Below are 12668 nucleotides of genomic sequence, written 5' to 3'. Positions count from 1 at the left end.
TATTGTTCATGTGGGCACTGATTAGATTTGCCTTAAAGAGAGGACTTGGATTGCCCCAGGTGTCTTTCTTATCATGACATGAATCATTTCTACAAAAGGGGTGAAGGAATTCTAAATATACTCCTCCTCGATAGAGTCTTCAAGGACAGAACCATGTGTACAGTGGAATTCTAGTTTTCCCATAAAATGATTCCCAGTTTGACATGAGCATGCAGATGTCTTCATTTTTCTCCATTCCTTTTTCTCTCAAAGTAGATCATAATCTGTCATCTAATTGGGTTGGCAGGTACCATATGAATGCTTTGTTATCATGAGGTGAGGATTGTTCCTTTTGTATGGAGAATTGGGATACTTGCTGTAACCCCAAGTAAGTTAAGGGGGCTTAGTATCCTAGTGAGAACTAGGAGTCTGGATGGGACTTGGTGATAGGTGATGGGAAGCGAATGTAAACGTGGGGACAAGTGGGGGGGAAGATGTTCTGAGCTTCCTGTACAGTTACTTCCAAGATGAAATAGAAATTAACTATTCTAATTTTTAGGATATAAATATTACTGTTTTCTTTTGTTAGCGTGGATCAAGTATTACTAATTTTTAATAACCGAGTTTGACATTTAGGATATTGAAACCTGTTGGTTTTATTCACAACTGATGGGTTTAAATGAACTCATATTTAGGGATGTTGGCAGTATAACAAATGTTTGACCCACCAAATATGATAATGAAAATTAACATTTAGGAGTGCCTGGGTGACTCAGTCGGCTAAGAGTCCAAGTCTTGATTACGGCTCAGGTCATGATCTTATGGTTCTGTGAGTTCGAGCCCCATTGTCGGGCTCTGTGCAGACAGCCTGCTTGGGATTCTATCCCCCCTCTCTTTGCCCCTCCCCAAAGCAGGCTCACACTCTCTTTCTCAAAATAAATAAACTTTTTTTAAAAAGTTAAAAAAAAAGAAAATGAATATTTAGTTAATTTTTGATTGTGTACTTATTTCCAAAGGAAATATAATTCATTTATGATTATACTTTCTCTGTACTCTACTTAAAATGTATGTAGATAGGAGTTTGTGTGTGTATATTAGGTAAATTTGTGCTGTGATATACTTGAAAAACATGGTGTGGATTTCTAATTATGTTAAAAAATTATTTTCTTTGTTCAGCATTATACTCATAATACTCTACACATGTAGTTTTTGAATAGATTCCTGGCATGATAATCATATAATCATTCAGTACAGTAGAAACATCATTATGGTCAAATACTAATTAGCTACTAAAACAAAACAAAACAGAACTTAGTTCCCAGCTTATTGTAAAAAGCAGTTTAATAGTGTACAAAACCACGTGTATGGTTAAAACTATTATTTGCTTTAAATGTGAATCATTTTCCCCTCTATGGGCAATGGGAAGGAATGAGTGTTCTGAATGCTTATTACCTAATTTATTGCTTGGGCACATGTTACAATTTATTATTCAAAGCCTTTATGACCAGCTCTATGTAATGGAGCATCCAAAGGACTTGCCAGTAGGAATTCCAGGTTCAGTACCTGGATGTGCTTCAGGGCTTCTGCAAAATTAGGAAGCTGGCCTGAGTCTTTAGACCGTGTCTTAGAGTTCTTCACATACTACCTCTAAGCCTCTGGTAACATGGTGTTCAGCAGTAAATCACTCATTTCCAGGATGATGGTTTGAACATCTTTGGTGCTGAGGTTGGGTGATCCTCAACTGTTTTACTTCCCCAGTGCACCTTAGGAATATGGTATTGTCTTTCTGTAACAATGAATCCTGGCAGCTGTGATTCTCCAGATGGGTTTGTGATGGAACAAGTCAGGTGACATGTAAGCAGCAGCTAGTAGAGGGCAGTGGGAGGGTACAAATAGGTTGACAGATCACTCAGGTAAGTCTGTTTAGCATACCTCTCAAAGGGCCGTTACCCTTGCTATTCTTTAGAGTTGCTTCTGTGGATAACGTAGGGTTCTACCTAGTACCTCTAAGCTTCAGTGTCCTTTGTAAATATGTTTTTGACAACATGGCTTTAGTCTGTCTTCTCTCATATACATATGGTATCACTGAACATAAGTGATGTAAGTTAGCTTGTGTGATCCTGATACATACTATAAGCACCATTCTTATTGCTGTTACTGTCACTTTGGGCATCTCAGAATATTATTTCTATCATAAGTGCTTCCCCTGATAAACCATTTATGAGTCAAACATATTATAGATTTTATGCTACATCCTCTTTCTTTTTGTGTGTGTTTTCCTGTTGTCCTTCACTTTAGTTTTGACCGCTGTGGGCATTAATTTTGTTTCTCAAGTGATTGGCAATGCAGTTGAAATACACAGGGCACATGTAGGATAAAATAGCACTACAAGGCTTTCTGATGCGCTAGGTACAAAAAACTAGTTTGTTTCCACCATCTCTGATGTAGCTACTATGAGTCAGTGGGTGTGGGATTGCTATCTGACTATTCAGTTCTGTGTTCCTGCATTTACAGAATTGCATAGGAAACCAAAGTATTTCAGATCATGAAAATATTCACTAATAAATCAGAGAGTTACATTATTCAAGCATCCTCTCTTGAAATACCTTTTGATTTATTTGAATCTAATATGATTCAAATTGATTATAAAGTAAAATCATAAATCTTTCAAAGGCTGTGTATTTCATGTCTGTGATATGATGGTATAGAATGTTTCTGCTCACAGGCAAAGCCATGAAACAGTGGGGATCTGCCAGAGTTACACAGCTGAGAAAATCAAGGATGCTAGATACTCCAACGAAGAATTCTTTCAATATCAAAGAAATGAGAGAGGACTTTAGGAAAAATGATGAAGTCCTTGAATATTTTTTACAAATGTAGTTTTGTTTAAAACCACCCTATAAAAATTAAATGTAACATGAAGGATGTCATAATGTGCTAATATAAAATATTGTTGGAAGAAGTCTGCCAGAAACTCCAGTTCATTCATCATTTTTGTTCCTTCTAAGAAATGCATATAGTTGCAAATATTACCTAACCTTACCTTAATAGTTTATATTGTCCTTTTTCTAGCTAGTCGCAATCAAACCTTTTTCTAGCACTGTTTATTATAAAATTTTAGCCCCTATTTTAAGTGGACTCACTTCAGATTATCTTTTTACCAGAACTAACGTCTTGGATAATAAGGGTCCCCAATATATACAATATATGTGTGAATTAATGTGATTTTGTATGGATAGCCATAAATTTTTGCTGTTTTAGTGGTCTAATAGGAATGTCAGAATTTTAATTTAAATTAATTGTGACTAAAATACCAATAGGCAATGTATGGGGTTTTTTACTCAGTGAGATTAGGCAGGGATCAGGATATTAGTTGTATCAAGCTGATTATTTTAGAAAGACTAATAAAGCCATGTTGTATATAGGTCATTTTCTGGGCCATGGAAATAACTTTATTATAGTTGTTTTAATGTCTTCCGTTTGTATAGCATTTTATTCTTAGAAAGTGAATCATTATTTCGTTACCCTTTGTACTGTGTTTTTTGTGATGAAACTGCATGTCCTCCAGAAATTTTACCAGAATGTTCCTTATAAGTCTTCTCTGTGTGTTTGACTCTATGACTGTCTATAAGCTGAGTCCTTACACATAGTGTGAAAGAAGTAAAAATATTTTAAGACCTAAGAAGTGAAACGGCTGTTTTTGCAGGTATCTTGTCATCTGTAATCCTTCAGAACAAGACCGAAACTCGGTGGTCTCCGTCTATGTGAGTTCCCCCACAGCACAAGTGTCTTCCGCTTCGGGAAAGCCAGTGGAAATTCAAATGAGCGCAGTTTGGGATACAGCAAGTATTATTTCACAGACAGCCTATGAGGTACGTTTTGCCGTGGAGCTTGTATACGTGCCCCCTTGAGCTGTCAAACTGATGTGTGTGAAGTGGTTAAAGTTGTAAATACCGGAGGATTTAACTGGCCAGTTAAGTGACACTAAAGGAAAATAGATCCTGGAGCGCCTGGGTGGCTCAGTCAGTTAAGCATCTGACTCTTGATGTTGGCTCAGGTGATGATCTCACAGTTAACGAGATCGAGCTCATGTTGGCTCTGTGCTGACAGTGTGGAGCCTGCTCGGGATTCTCTCTCTCTCTCTCTCTCTCTCTCTCTCTCTGTCTCTCTCTGTCTCTCTCCCTCTCTCCCCCCCCTCCCTCCCTCTCCTCTTTCACTCTATCCCCTTCCCTGCTCATGCTCTCCCTCTCAAAATAAATAAACTTTAAAAATAAATGAATAAAGGAAAATAGATCCTGTGTTTCCTGAAATACTGATACCTTTGTTACTGTGTATACTGTATGTTATTATTAGTATATGTTATTAGCATGTATTGCATATCTCTATAAATATCATAATGTTTTCCTGAAGTAATGAAGTAATCATTACTCATAAAATTGTGAATTTTTTCATTTAACTCAATTTTTTTCTTACATTTATTTATTTTTGAGAGACAGAGACAGAGCACAAGTGGGGAAGGGGCAGAGAGAGAATGAGACACAGAATCTGAAGCAGGCTCCAGGCTCTGAGTTTTCAGCACAGAGCCTGATGTGGGGCTCGAACTCATGAACCATGAGATCATGACCTAAGCCAAAGTTGGACGCTTAACTGACAGAGCCACTCAGGCGCCCCTGTTTAGCTCAATTTAATAATAGTTATGCATATGGAAATTGAGATAAATAGCCATTTATCTCAGAAAAGCATACTACCAGCTTTTCATTGCAAAGATGACACAACACACCATGAAAGAGAAAGACTTCCTAAAATAGAAGAAGGTGCTTTTTTTCTGAAATATAACAATGGAAAATTGGGGCTCAAGTAACAGATGTTTTTGGTAAAAAAATTTTAAAGTAATATTAACCTGAACTTTTCACTAGAAAGTATCAATATTTGGTGTCTGGAGTGTAGTTTAAACCGTGTACTTCTGAAGACACAACCATAAGCTAGGAACTCTAAATGAGAATTACTTTGCTTGTTAAGAGCCATTGCTGGCTGCTTTCATAAATTCATAATCCTTAAGGTAAAAAGGAAAAGTATAAAAGAAGCTTTGGTCAGATGTTACAGGAAGCACCCTATCTAGAAAACGAAACAGGAGCTCCTGGAAGGCAGGGGTCATGTCATGTAGTGTGCACATCCTTTATGCTTGTGCATTGTCTGCTAGACCCCAGGCACTCGATGACTGCTGTTAACATGCTTAATATTTATAGTATTGTGTTTACCGTGTTTATTTTTAATGTACTTGAATATCATAGTATTATAAAAAGATTCCTGATAATTAGGAAAAATCATTGTTCACAGTAAGCCCTTACCTTCATGGAGAATTTTGTCTTCTGGCATCTATTAAGAGCACTGTAGGACAATTGAGGATGCTCATATAATTTCATATATTGAATGAAAGCATAATGCCCTTGATAGTTCTACCACTGTGAAGTTTGTAGAATAGTGTTAGATGATTTTTAAAATATTGTGGTTTTTTGTTTTCATTAGACCTATAAATGCTTTTCTTTCAGTAGATTACATTTCTTAAAAAAATCTCTCATCTGCCTTTTAAAGATCTCTTTTCTAGTACAGATACCACCATTGGGAATGAAAGTGTATACAGTTGTGGAATCAGCAAATTCAGATCCACATTTATCTGAGTATGTCCTGTATAATGGTAACATCAAAGATAAAGGAATTTTCAACATGAAGAATGTAAAAAGTGCTGAGGAAGCTATAACTCTAGAGAACTCCTTTCTTAAACTTCAGTTTGGTCCATCTGGGCTTATGGAGGTATGTTCTGAATAGTTTTCAAATTCATGGAAGGCTTATCAGTTTTATTATAATATGTGCAGACTGGGTATGCAAAGGGAGAAAAGTTGACCCAAACACTCTTGGGGAAAAGGATGCATGAGCAATATATATCTTATTTTTGTGTTCCACTGTGGCCACTTGTTCCTAAAGGGTGTGGTCTGTGGGTGGTGCTGATTTGTGAGTTGTTTGTTACTGGTCCACAAGATAAGTATAGAGGCTGTAACTGTTTAGAAATGTTTGTGGAAACTTCGAAAGCACCGTGGCACAGTAAATTTATGCCTGTTGAATGTAATAATAAAAAAATGCAAGTGTATGTTTGGTATGTCACTTTAAATGCAATTTTTGTAGTAATTCATTTTTATCGTACCCCACAAAAATATTGGTCCATGCATATTGGAGATAAAAAATAAACCTGTTCCTTTGTGCAGAAAGTTTGAGAAACACTGGTCCAGATCTCTTTGTGTATCTCTTTCTTCCTTGAGGAAGGGAGTTCTGACTTTTTGTTTCTGTTGTGAAAGTTTTAAATTCTAAGAATAAAATATAAAAGTATACTTTTAAGTATAAAATTTTGGTTGTTCCTCCAAGAATTATAACATTAGAGTCTATTAGCATTTTTCAGTCTATCCTGAGGTTTTTTTGTTTTGTTTTTAATCAACCTACACATGGAACCAAATACAACATCATTAATATCTTCATAGTGAGTTGCCTTTAAACATTTTTTTATCCTTTAGGAAATGATAAACAAAGAAGATGGTAAGCGGCATGAAGTAAAAGTACAATTTTCATGGTATGGAACAACGAGTAAAAAGGATAAAAGTGGTGCCTACCTCTTCTTACCTGATGGGGAAGCCAAGGTAAGTGCCAATGAGCTGAGCAGTGAACAAGCACTGATTGAAAGAATAATGAAGAAAAAAATAAGTGCATCTCATCTTGTCATCTATTAGGCATAGATGAGTTGGTTCCACTATGATATTTTCTTACTGACATTTGGTAATTTGTAGTCGAATGTTAGGTAAACAAATAATTTTTGCAGGGTTGGAATCCATGAAGATGCTACAATGAACAGTTGTTCTGCATGCATAGAAGTTACATTTGATTTAGGGTTCAAGTGCTCTTATACTGGTATATACATAAGTGGAATGGTATATATCCAGAGACCAATTATCTAGCCATACAGGAAAAGTAAATTGCCCCCTGGCCATTTATATCCTTAACTGCTAGCACTTTAAAAAACAAAAACAAAAAAATTCCCCTATCCTTGACTGTAAAGGTAATATATGCAAATTTTGACACATTTTTGAAAACACAGAGAACTGAAGAGAACAATAAAATTTACCAACTATTCCCAAGGCCGTGCAAACCAGGGCCAACATTTTGATGTGTTTTTTATTGTCTTATGCACATCCCTTTCTCCCCCATTTTCAAGTGTGGTCTTACTACATGTACATATTTTATTTTTCATTGTCATAGTGCTCACAATCTGATGGTATGTTCTTTGAAAACAATTTTAATATGTACTGTTGTGATTAAAAACTTAGAGATATAAGATGATTGAAGTCTGAGGGTATAATGTCTAACATGGCCAGTATAGTACATAATACTGTATTGTGTAATATGCTGAGAGTAGAACTTAAATGTTCTTACACACACACACACACACACACACACACGTGTGTGTGTGTGTGTGTGTGTGTGTGTGTATACATATATCACAAAAAGGAATTTCCTGCTGTTGCATATGTAGATTTTCTCTCAGTACTTCACTACTGTGGCATTGTGATAAGCCTTCTTTGTAACATTCTTTATATGCAGTGTTGATTATTTCCTGAGAATAACTTTCTAGAAGAGTCATTTTGTGTCAGTGGATGAGGCCTTTAAGACTTGATATGTACCACTTCTCTGTCCCCTACAAAGACTGCATAAATATTCACTCCCACCAGCGTTTTTGAGAATAACTCTAATATACCATGCCAAGCACTGAGAATCAGCCATTTAAAAGCTTTACGTACAGTAATAGGTAAAAAATATTTCACTGATGAGATTTTATGGTTATTAGGAAGGCTAAACTTTATATATTTGTCTCTCATATCTCTTTTGTGACTCCCTATGTAAGTTTTGGACCATTGTTCTACTGGTATGACTTAAGGATCTGTAAGCATTCTTTTTTTATTTTTAAGTTTATTTATTTATTTTGAGAGAGTGGGAGAGGGACAGAGAGAGAGTGAGAGAGAGAGAATCCCAAACAGGCTCCATGCCGTCAGTGCAGAGCCTGATGTGGGGCTCGAGCTCACGAACCGTGAGATCATGACCTGAGCCGAGACCAAGAGTCAGCTGCTTAACCAACTGAGCCACTCAGGTGCCTACGTAAGTGCCTTTATATATGGTAAAAGTTAATCCTTTTTCCTATTTATTGCAAAATTTTTCATCAGTGTGTCATTGAACTTAATTATTTTGTGTTGTTATAGTTTTTTTTAATTTTGGGGTAGTCCTGTATTTTTTTTCTTTACAGCATCTTTTTTTGTTTCTTTTTTGCTTTTCTACTTCTACAGGTTTTCTCCACTTCATGATAAGTTAAAGATTCTCCATATTTTGTTGTGTAGAGACCTATCTCCTGCAAAAATTGTTGCACAATTTATTTATTTTAATTTGTTTTTGTTTGTTTTCGTACAGTTTAGAAGAGCCTGCTAACCAACATCAAATAATAGATTTTATAGGGTAGCGCTGGCAACCTGAAGGATTCTAGTTGTTTGTTGTTGTTTGTTTTGATTTTTTTTAAATCAGTGAGGAATTAAAGGTAAACCATAGCTCATAGTAGCTGTTCCAGGATGGGCAGTGGAGCCTAAGTAGAAGCTGTGTCAGTGTGTTTTCTCTTGATCGCTTTTGTCATTGGACAGGAATTTTGTTTTTATTGACTGTTCTTATGCTTAAAAAAGGAAAGTAGCTGTACTTACAGAATATTATATATGGCCAATAGGGACTAATTTATTTAACATTATTCTCTCTTTAAATAGCTCTAATATTAAATAAAAAGACCAAGGGAATTATTGTATGTTTACAAAGAGAAAATAAAAGAACACCAGCAAGGAGGCAGCAGGGTGCATCAGAAAAAGGCAGGAGCCCAGAAATCCCCGTGCCAGGTTTCCTCTGCTTCCATTACTTTCTAGGTATATGGGAAAATTAGGTCCAAGAACTTTGTGAATGCTAAAGCATTGTATTAATTTCAAAATATTTTTCTGTAGCCAGAGAGGTACATTTGGAAGAAAATTGCACTGTCCTGAAAATCTGATGCTGCTTAGGTAGCTCATATTGTAAGCCTCACTCTTCATGACCTTGTTGAGCTTGTATAGCCTGTAGTGCTCCAGAAATTAGAATTCTTTATAAATGCTTTCCATTTGTTCCTATGTCACCGAAGTTACTTGTTTTATTCCTAGTTTTTTCTTGACACTAGATTCTAAATAATGAAAACTAAACCAGTAGTTGCCATAGTTTTTTCAAGTTTGTAAATTTGCGTTATATTCTGCTAGCTTTTCCTAGTGAAAGGGCAGTATGTTTTATAGAGTAGTAAACCTAACTGTGATTACATGGTGTTTGTGAATCCTGCTTTCTGTTTGCTTAGATGACTCCCTGTGGCCATCCTTACCACCTGTCCTGACCCCTGAACATTAGGGGCCATGGTTCTAATAAATGTTTGCCTGGGAAAATGTCAGTGCTGTAGAATGAGTGGTATTTCTAATAAATCACCAATGGACAATATAGAAGGATTTTAATTAGAAATTTTTATAGCTGGGAGGGAATGTTTGTAGATCATCTAGGCCAATCAGGTTGTAAACATTTTTATTATTTTCTGTTTTTAGTACTTTTTATGTAAGGAAAAACCTTATCGTAAATTTTTATAGTATGTGCATATTCTGATACCTTGTAAGGTTTGGTTTTCACTTGAAATTGCAGATTATCAGGTGTTAAGTATTTGCCATTTTGGAAATTATAATAAACATTTCTTCGAAAAGTTAAAAGCCAAAATTTTTTCTTAAAAATGTCATTTCCTCCTCAGCCTTATGTTTACACAACACTACCCTTTGTCAGAGTGCAACATGGAAGGTTTTATTCGGACGTGACTTGCTTTTTTGAACGTGTTACCCATAGAGTCCGACTGTACAACATACAGGGTAAGAAAACAGAGAAGCACAATTGTGAAACATATATACTGGTTCTTGAGTTTTGTTTGTCGTTTTTAATCAATTAGCAAGTGGTTTCTGAAGATATGATAATCTTTCTAAATTTGCCATCATTCTTATTGTGTGTTTTAAAAGTATAATACTTCCCTTTGATAATCAAAAATGGTAAATCTTTTAACTCTCTGCATCTACATATTCTTTTTTCCTGTGTATCTTTTCTATCATAATATGTGTCCCAGTCATGAGTTCATTAATTGGAAACTTTATTTCTAAGATCTAAAAAATGTTATTTTTATTTTATTTTACAAAATGGAAATTATATCAAATATGGCTTTCAGTTAGTGGATCACTGACTGCCTCTGACATACACACACACCCCACATATGGCCTGCCTTAAATATGGAGGGTATTGCAATAGCAAGTATTACTGGAATTTAACTTTCTTTTAAGAAAAATGTTCATTACTAGTTCTTTTTATTCACAACTCTTTAGCTGGTAGAGTATAAAATCAGGCAATTGTTTATTGCTTTTAGGACAGTACTGAATAGCGTCTTTATCTACCAAGCAATAGTAAGTGGGCTTCTAATCCTTTTAGGGACTTAACCACGGGCGTTGGCACTGGTCCTTCCCTAGGATTTGGGTGTAGCTATGATTCCCAGATAATCTCAGTAAGAGTTGCACATTTATGTTGGTTGATGTTGAATTCACCAGTTTTAGAATGGAGTACTTTTCTAACCACAAATGTAATCCTAATAACCAGACCACTAACCATGGTATCAACTGTCTTAGAAAAGGACCTCATAAAAATGCCACTTTAGGTGTTTCTTTGCTATTAGCTATGCTGAAAAAGTTAGGAAAGGAAAAATTGTTTCCCTGAATCTTTTTTTTTTTTAATGTTTATTTATATTTTTTGAGAAAGAGAGTATGAGCGGAGGACAGGCAGAGAGAGAGGAGACACAGAATCTGAAGCAGGCTCCAGGCTCTGAGCTGTCAGCCCAGAGCCTGACGTGGGGCTCGAACTCAGGAACAGTGAGATCATGACCTGAGCAGAAGAAGTCAGATGCTTAACTAACTGAGCTGCCCAGGCACCCCTCCCTGAGTCTTTATACCAGTAAATAATAAAGCATTTTAAAGCTAATGATAAAATATATGGACAGGCACTGTTTACTTTTTAGATAGTGTGGGGAAGCAAAGGGTACTTTGTTCAGGGAATGTTTGCTTTGCTACCTGTAAGAAAGTTCATAGTTCTGAAGTAATCTTTTATTGAGTTTTCTCAGCTCTCTAGTAAGTCACAGTCTTTTTGCCCCATCCCTTTCTACTCTTAAAAACAATTTTTTTTTAGTGCTTATTTATTTTTGAGAGAGAGAGAGAATGAGCATGAGCAGGGGAGAGGTGGAGAGGGAGACACAGAATCTGAAGCAGGCTCCAACTGTCAGCACAGAGCCTGACACAGGGCTTGAACCCACAAACCATGAGATCATGACCCGAGCTGAAGTCAGAGGCTTAACCGACTGAGCCACCAGGTGCCCCAAAGGCAACTGTACTCTTGCATAAGCTATTGTTCAACATCTCTGAGAGCTCTAAAATTACACTTTCAGCTATGACCAAAGGTGTCATTGTATGGGTAGAAAATGGCATCATCACACAGAAGATCCGCTTATCTGCTTTTAGATTTGCTTACAACTGTTGCTTTTAATGGAAAATGTCTTCCTTGAGTACAACATGGCACCCACTGTGGCACAGACCTGTTTATCAAGTGTGGTTCAGCACTGGTTTTCATCAGTTAATACTTAGGGATAGCTGTGTCTCAGAGTTAATGCTGAAGCAGCTCACCAGAGAATTCCAACTTCTCAATCAAGTATATTTGCCTAATTGCTTTTGCTTTTCTTTAATTGAGTCAGTCACCGTCACTGCAGCTTCACAGTTTTTGCAGGTTGTCCAGGGGATCTAGATCTCATCACAGAGGATGGTTTCTGTAAATTAAAGGGCCCTCTTTGGCGACTAAGACCATAAGCTTAGTTTGCCATCATATCCCAGTGGTTGATTTGGAAATTAATAGGCTCTGACTTGTCTGTTTACTCATTCCAACAAACATGTATTTATCAGACCCTAAATCCCCTTCTTTTCTCCTCTTCCTTTCTCCCCTCCTGAGTAGTCCAAAATGCCCAGTGGCGGCTGATTCATAGCCCCTTAGCAGAACCAGGAACCACCAAGATTTAGCTGATTCCCAGCCCTCCAAGGTGACAGTGCCGGCTCTCTGATTAGTCAGTTAAGAAACAGAAGTTTTTCTCAACTGGGCACTTGGAATATTAACATAACAAAAAATAATAAAAAAAAAAAAAATAAGAACACAGACCTCAGATTGCCTCTGGATGTGACAGTGGGTGGAATAAACAGGCTGAAGCATTTGTATTAGATTTTTGTAGCTTGAGAGCAGAAAGCTTCAGAAGTTTGTGGGAAATGACAGATAAATACGTTAGGTATAATGTGAAGTTAACTTAGAGTGCTTTTCCAGATGAGTTTTACTGTTCTTGCCTGGATTGAACCTGAAACCAGCGTATGTAACTATTCGAAGTGACATAGCAATCTTTCTTTTTGCTCTCTCAAGCCCAGAGCATTTATTTTTTTTTTCCCAACATGAAAGTACTTGGTGGGAGATGAAGATACCAGCTCACCTGAAAA

The 12668-nt window shown here is 36.5% G+C and overlaps 1 protein-coding gene across 2 annotated transcripts in view; it reads left to right on the top strand.

Moving 5' to 3' along the window:
• MAN2A1 (mannosidase alpha class 2A member 1) overlaps nucleotides 1–12668 on the top strand; it is a 166193-nt gene that overhangs the window by 111388 nt on the left and 42137 nt on the right. For both annotated transcript variants that reach the window (XM_060635233.2, XM_060635234.3), the window contains exons 13-16: nucleotides 3686–3851; nucleotides 5572–5790; nucleotides 6543–6665; nucleotides 9863–9977. In XM_060635233.2, coding sequence (XP_060491216.1) covers nucleotides 3686–3851; nucleotides 5572–5790; nucleotides 6543–6665; nucleotides 9863–9977 — 623 coding nt within the window. The remainder of the gene's footprint in view (nucleotides 1–3685; nucleotides 3852–5571; nucleotides 5791–6542; nucleotides 6666–9862; nucleotides 9978–12668) is intronic.

Source organism: Panthera onca, chromosome A1, assembly GCF_046562875.1.
Source record: "Panthera onca isolate mPanOnc1 chromosome A1, mPanOnc1 haplotype 2, whole genome shotgun sequence".
Classification (NCBI taxonomy): Eukaryota; Metazoa; Chordata; class Mammalia; order Carnivora; family Felidae; genus Panthera; species Panthera onca.
This window is presented reverse-complemented; position numbering and strand designations above follow the sequence as displayed.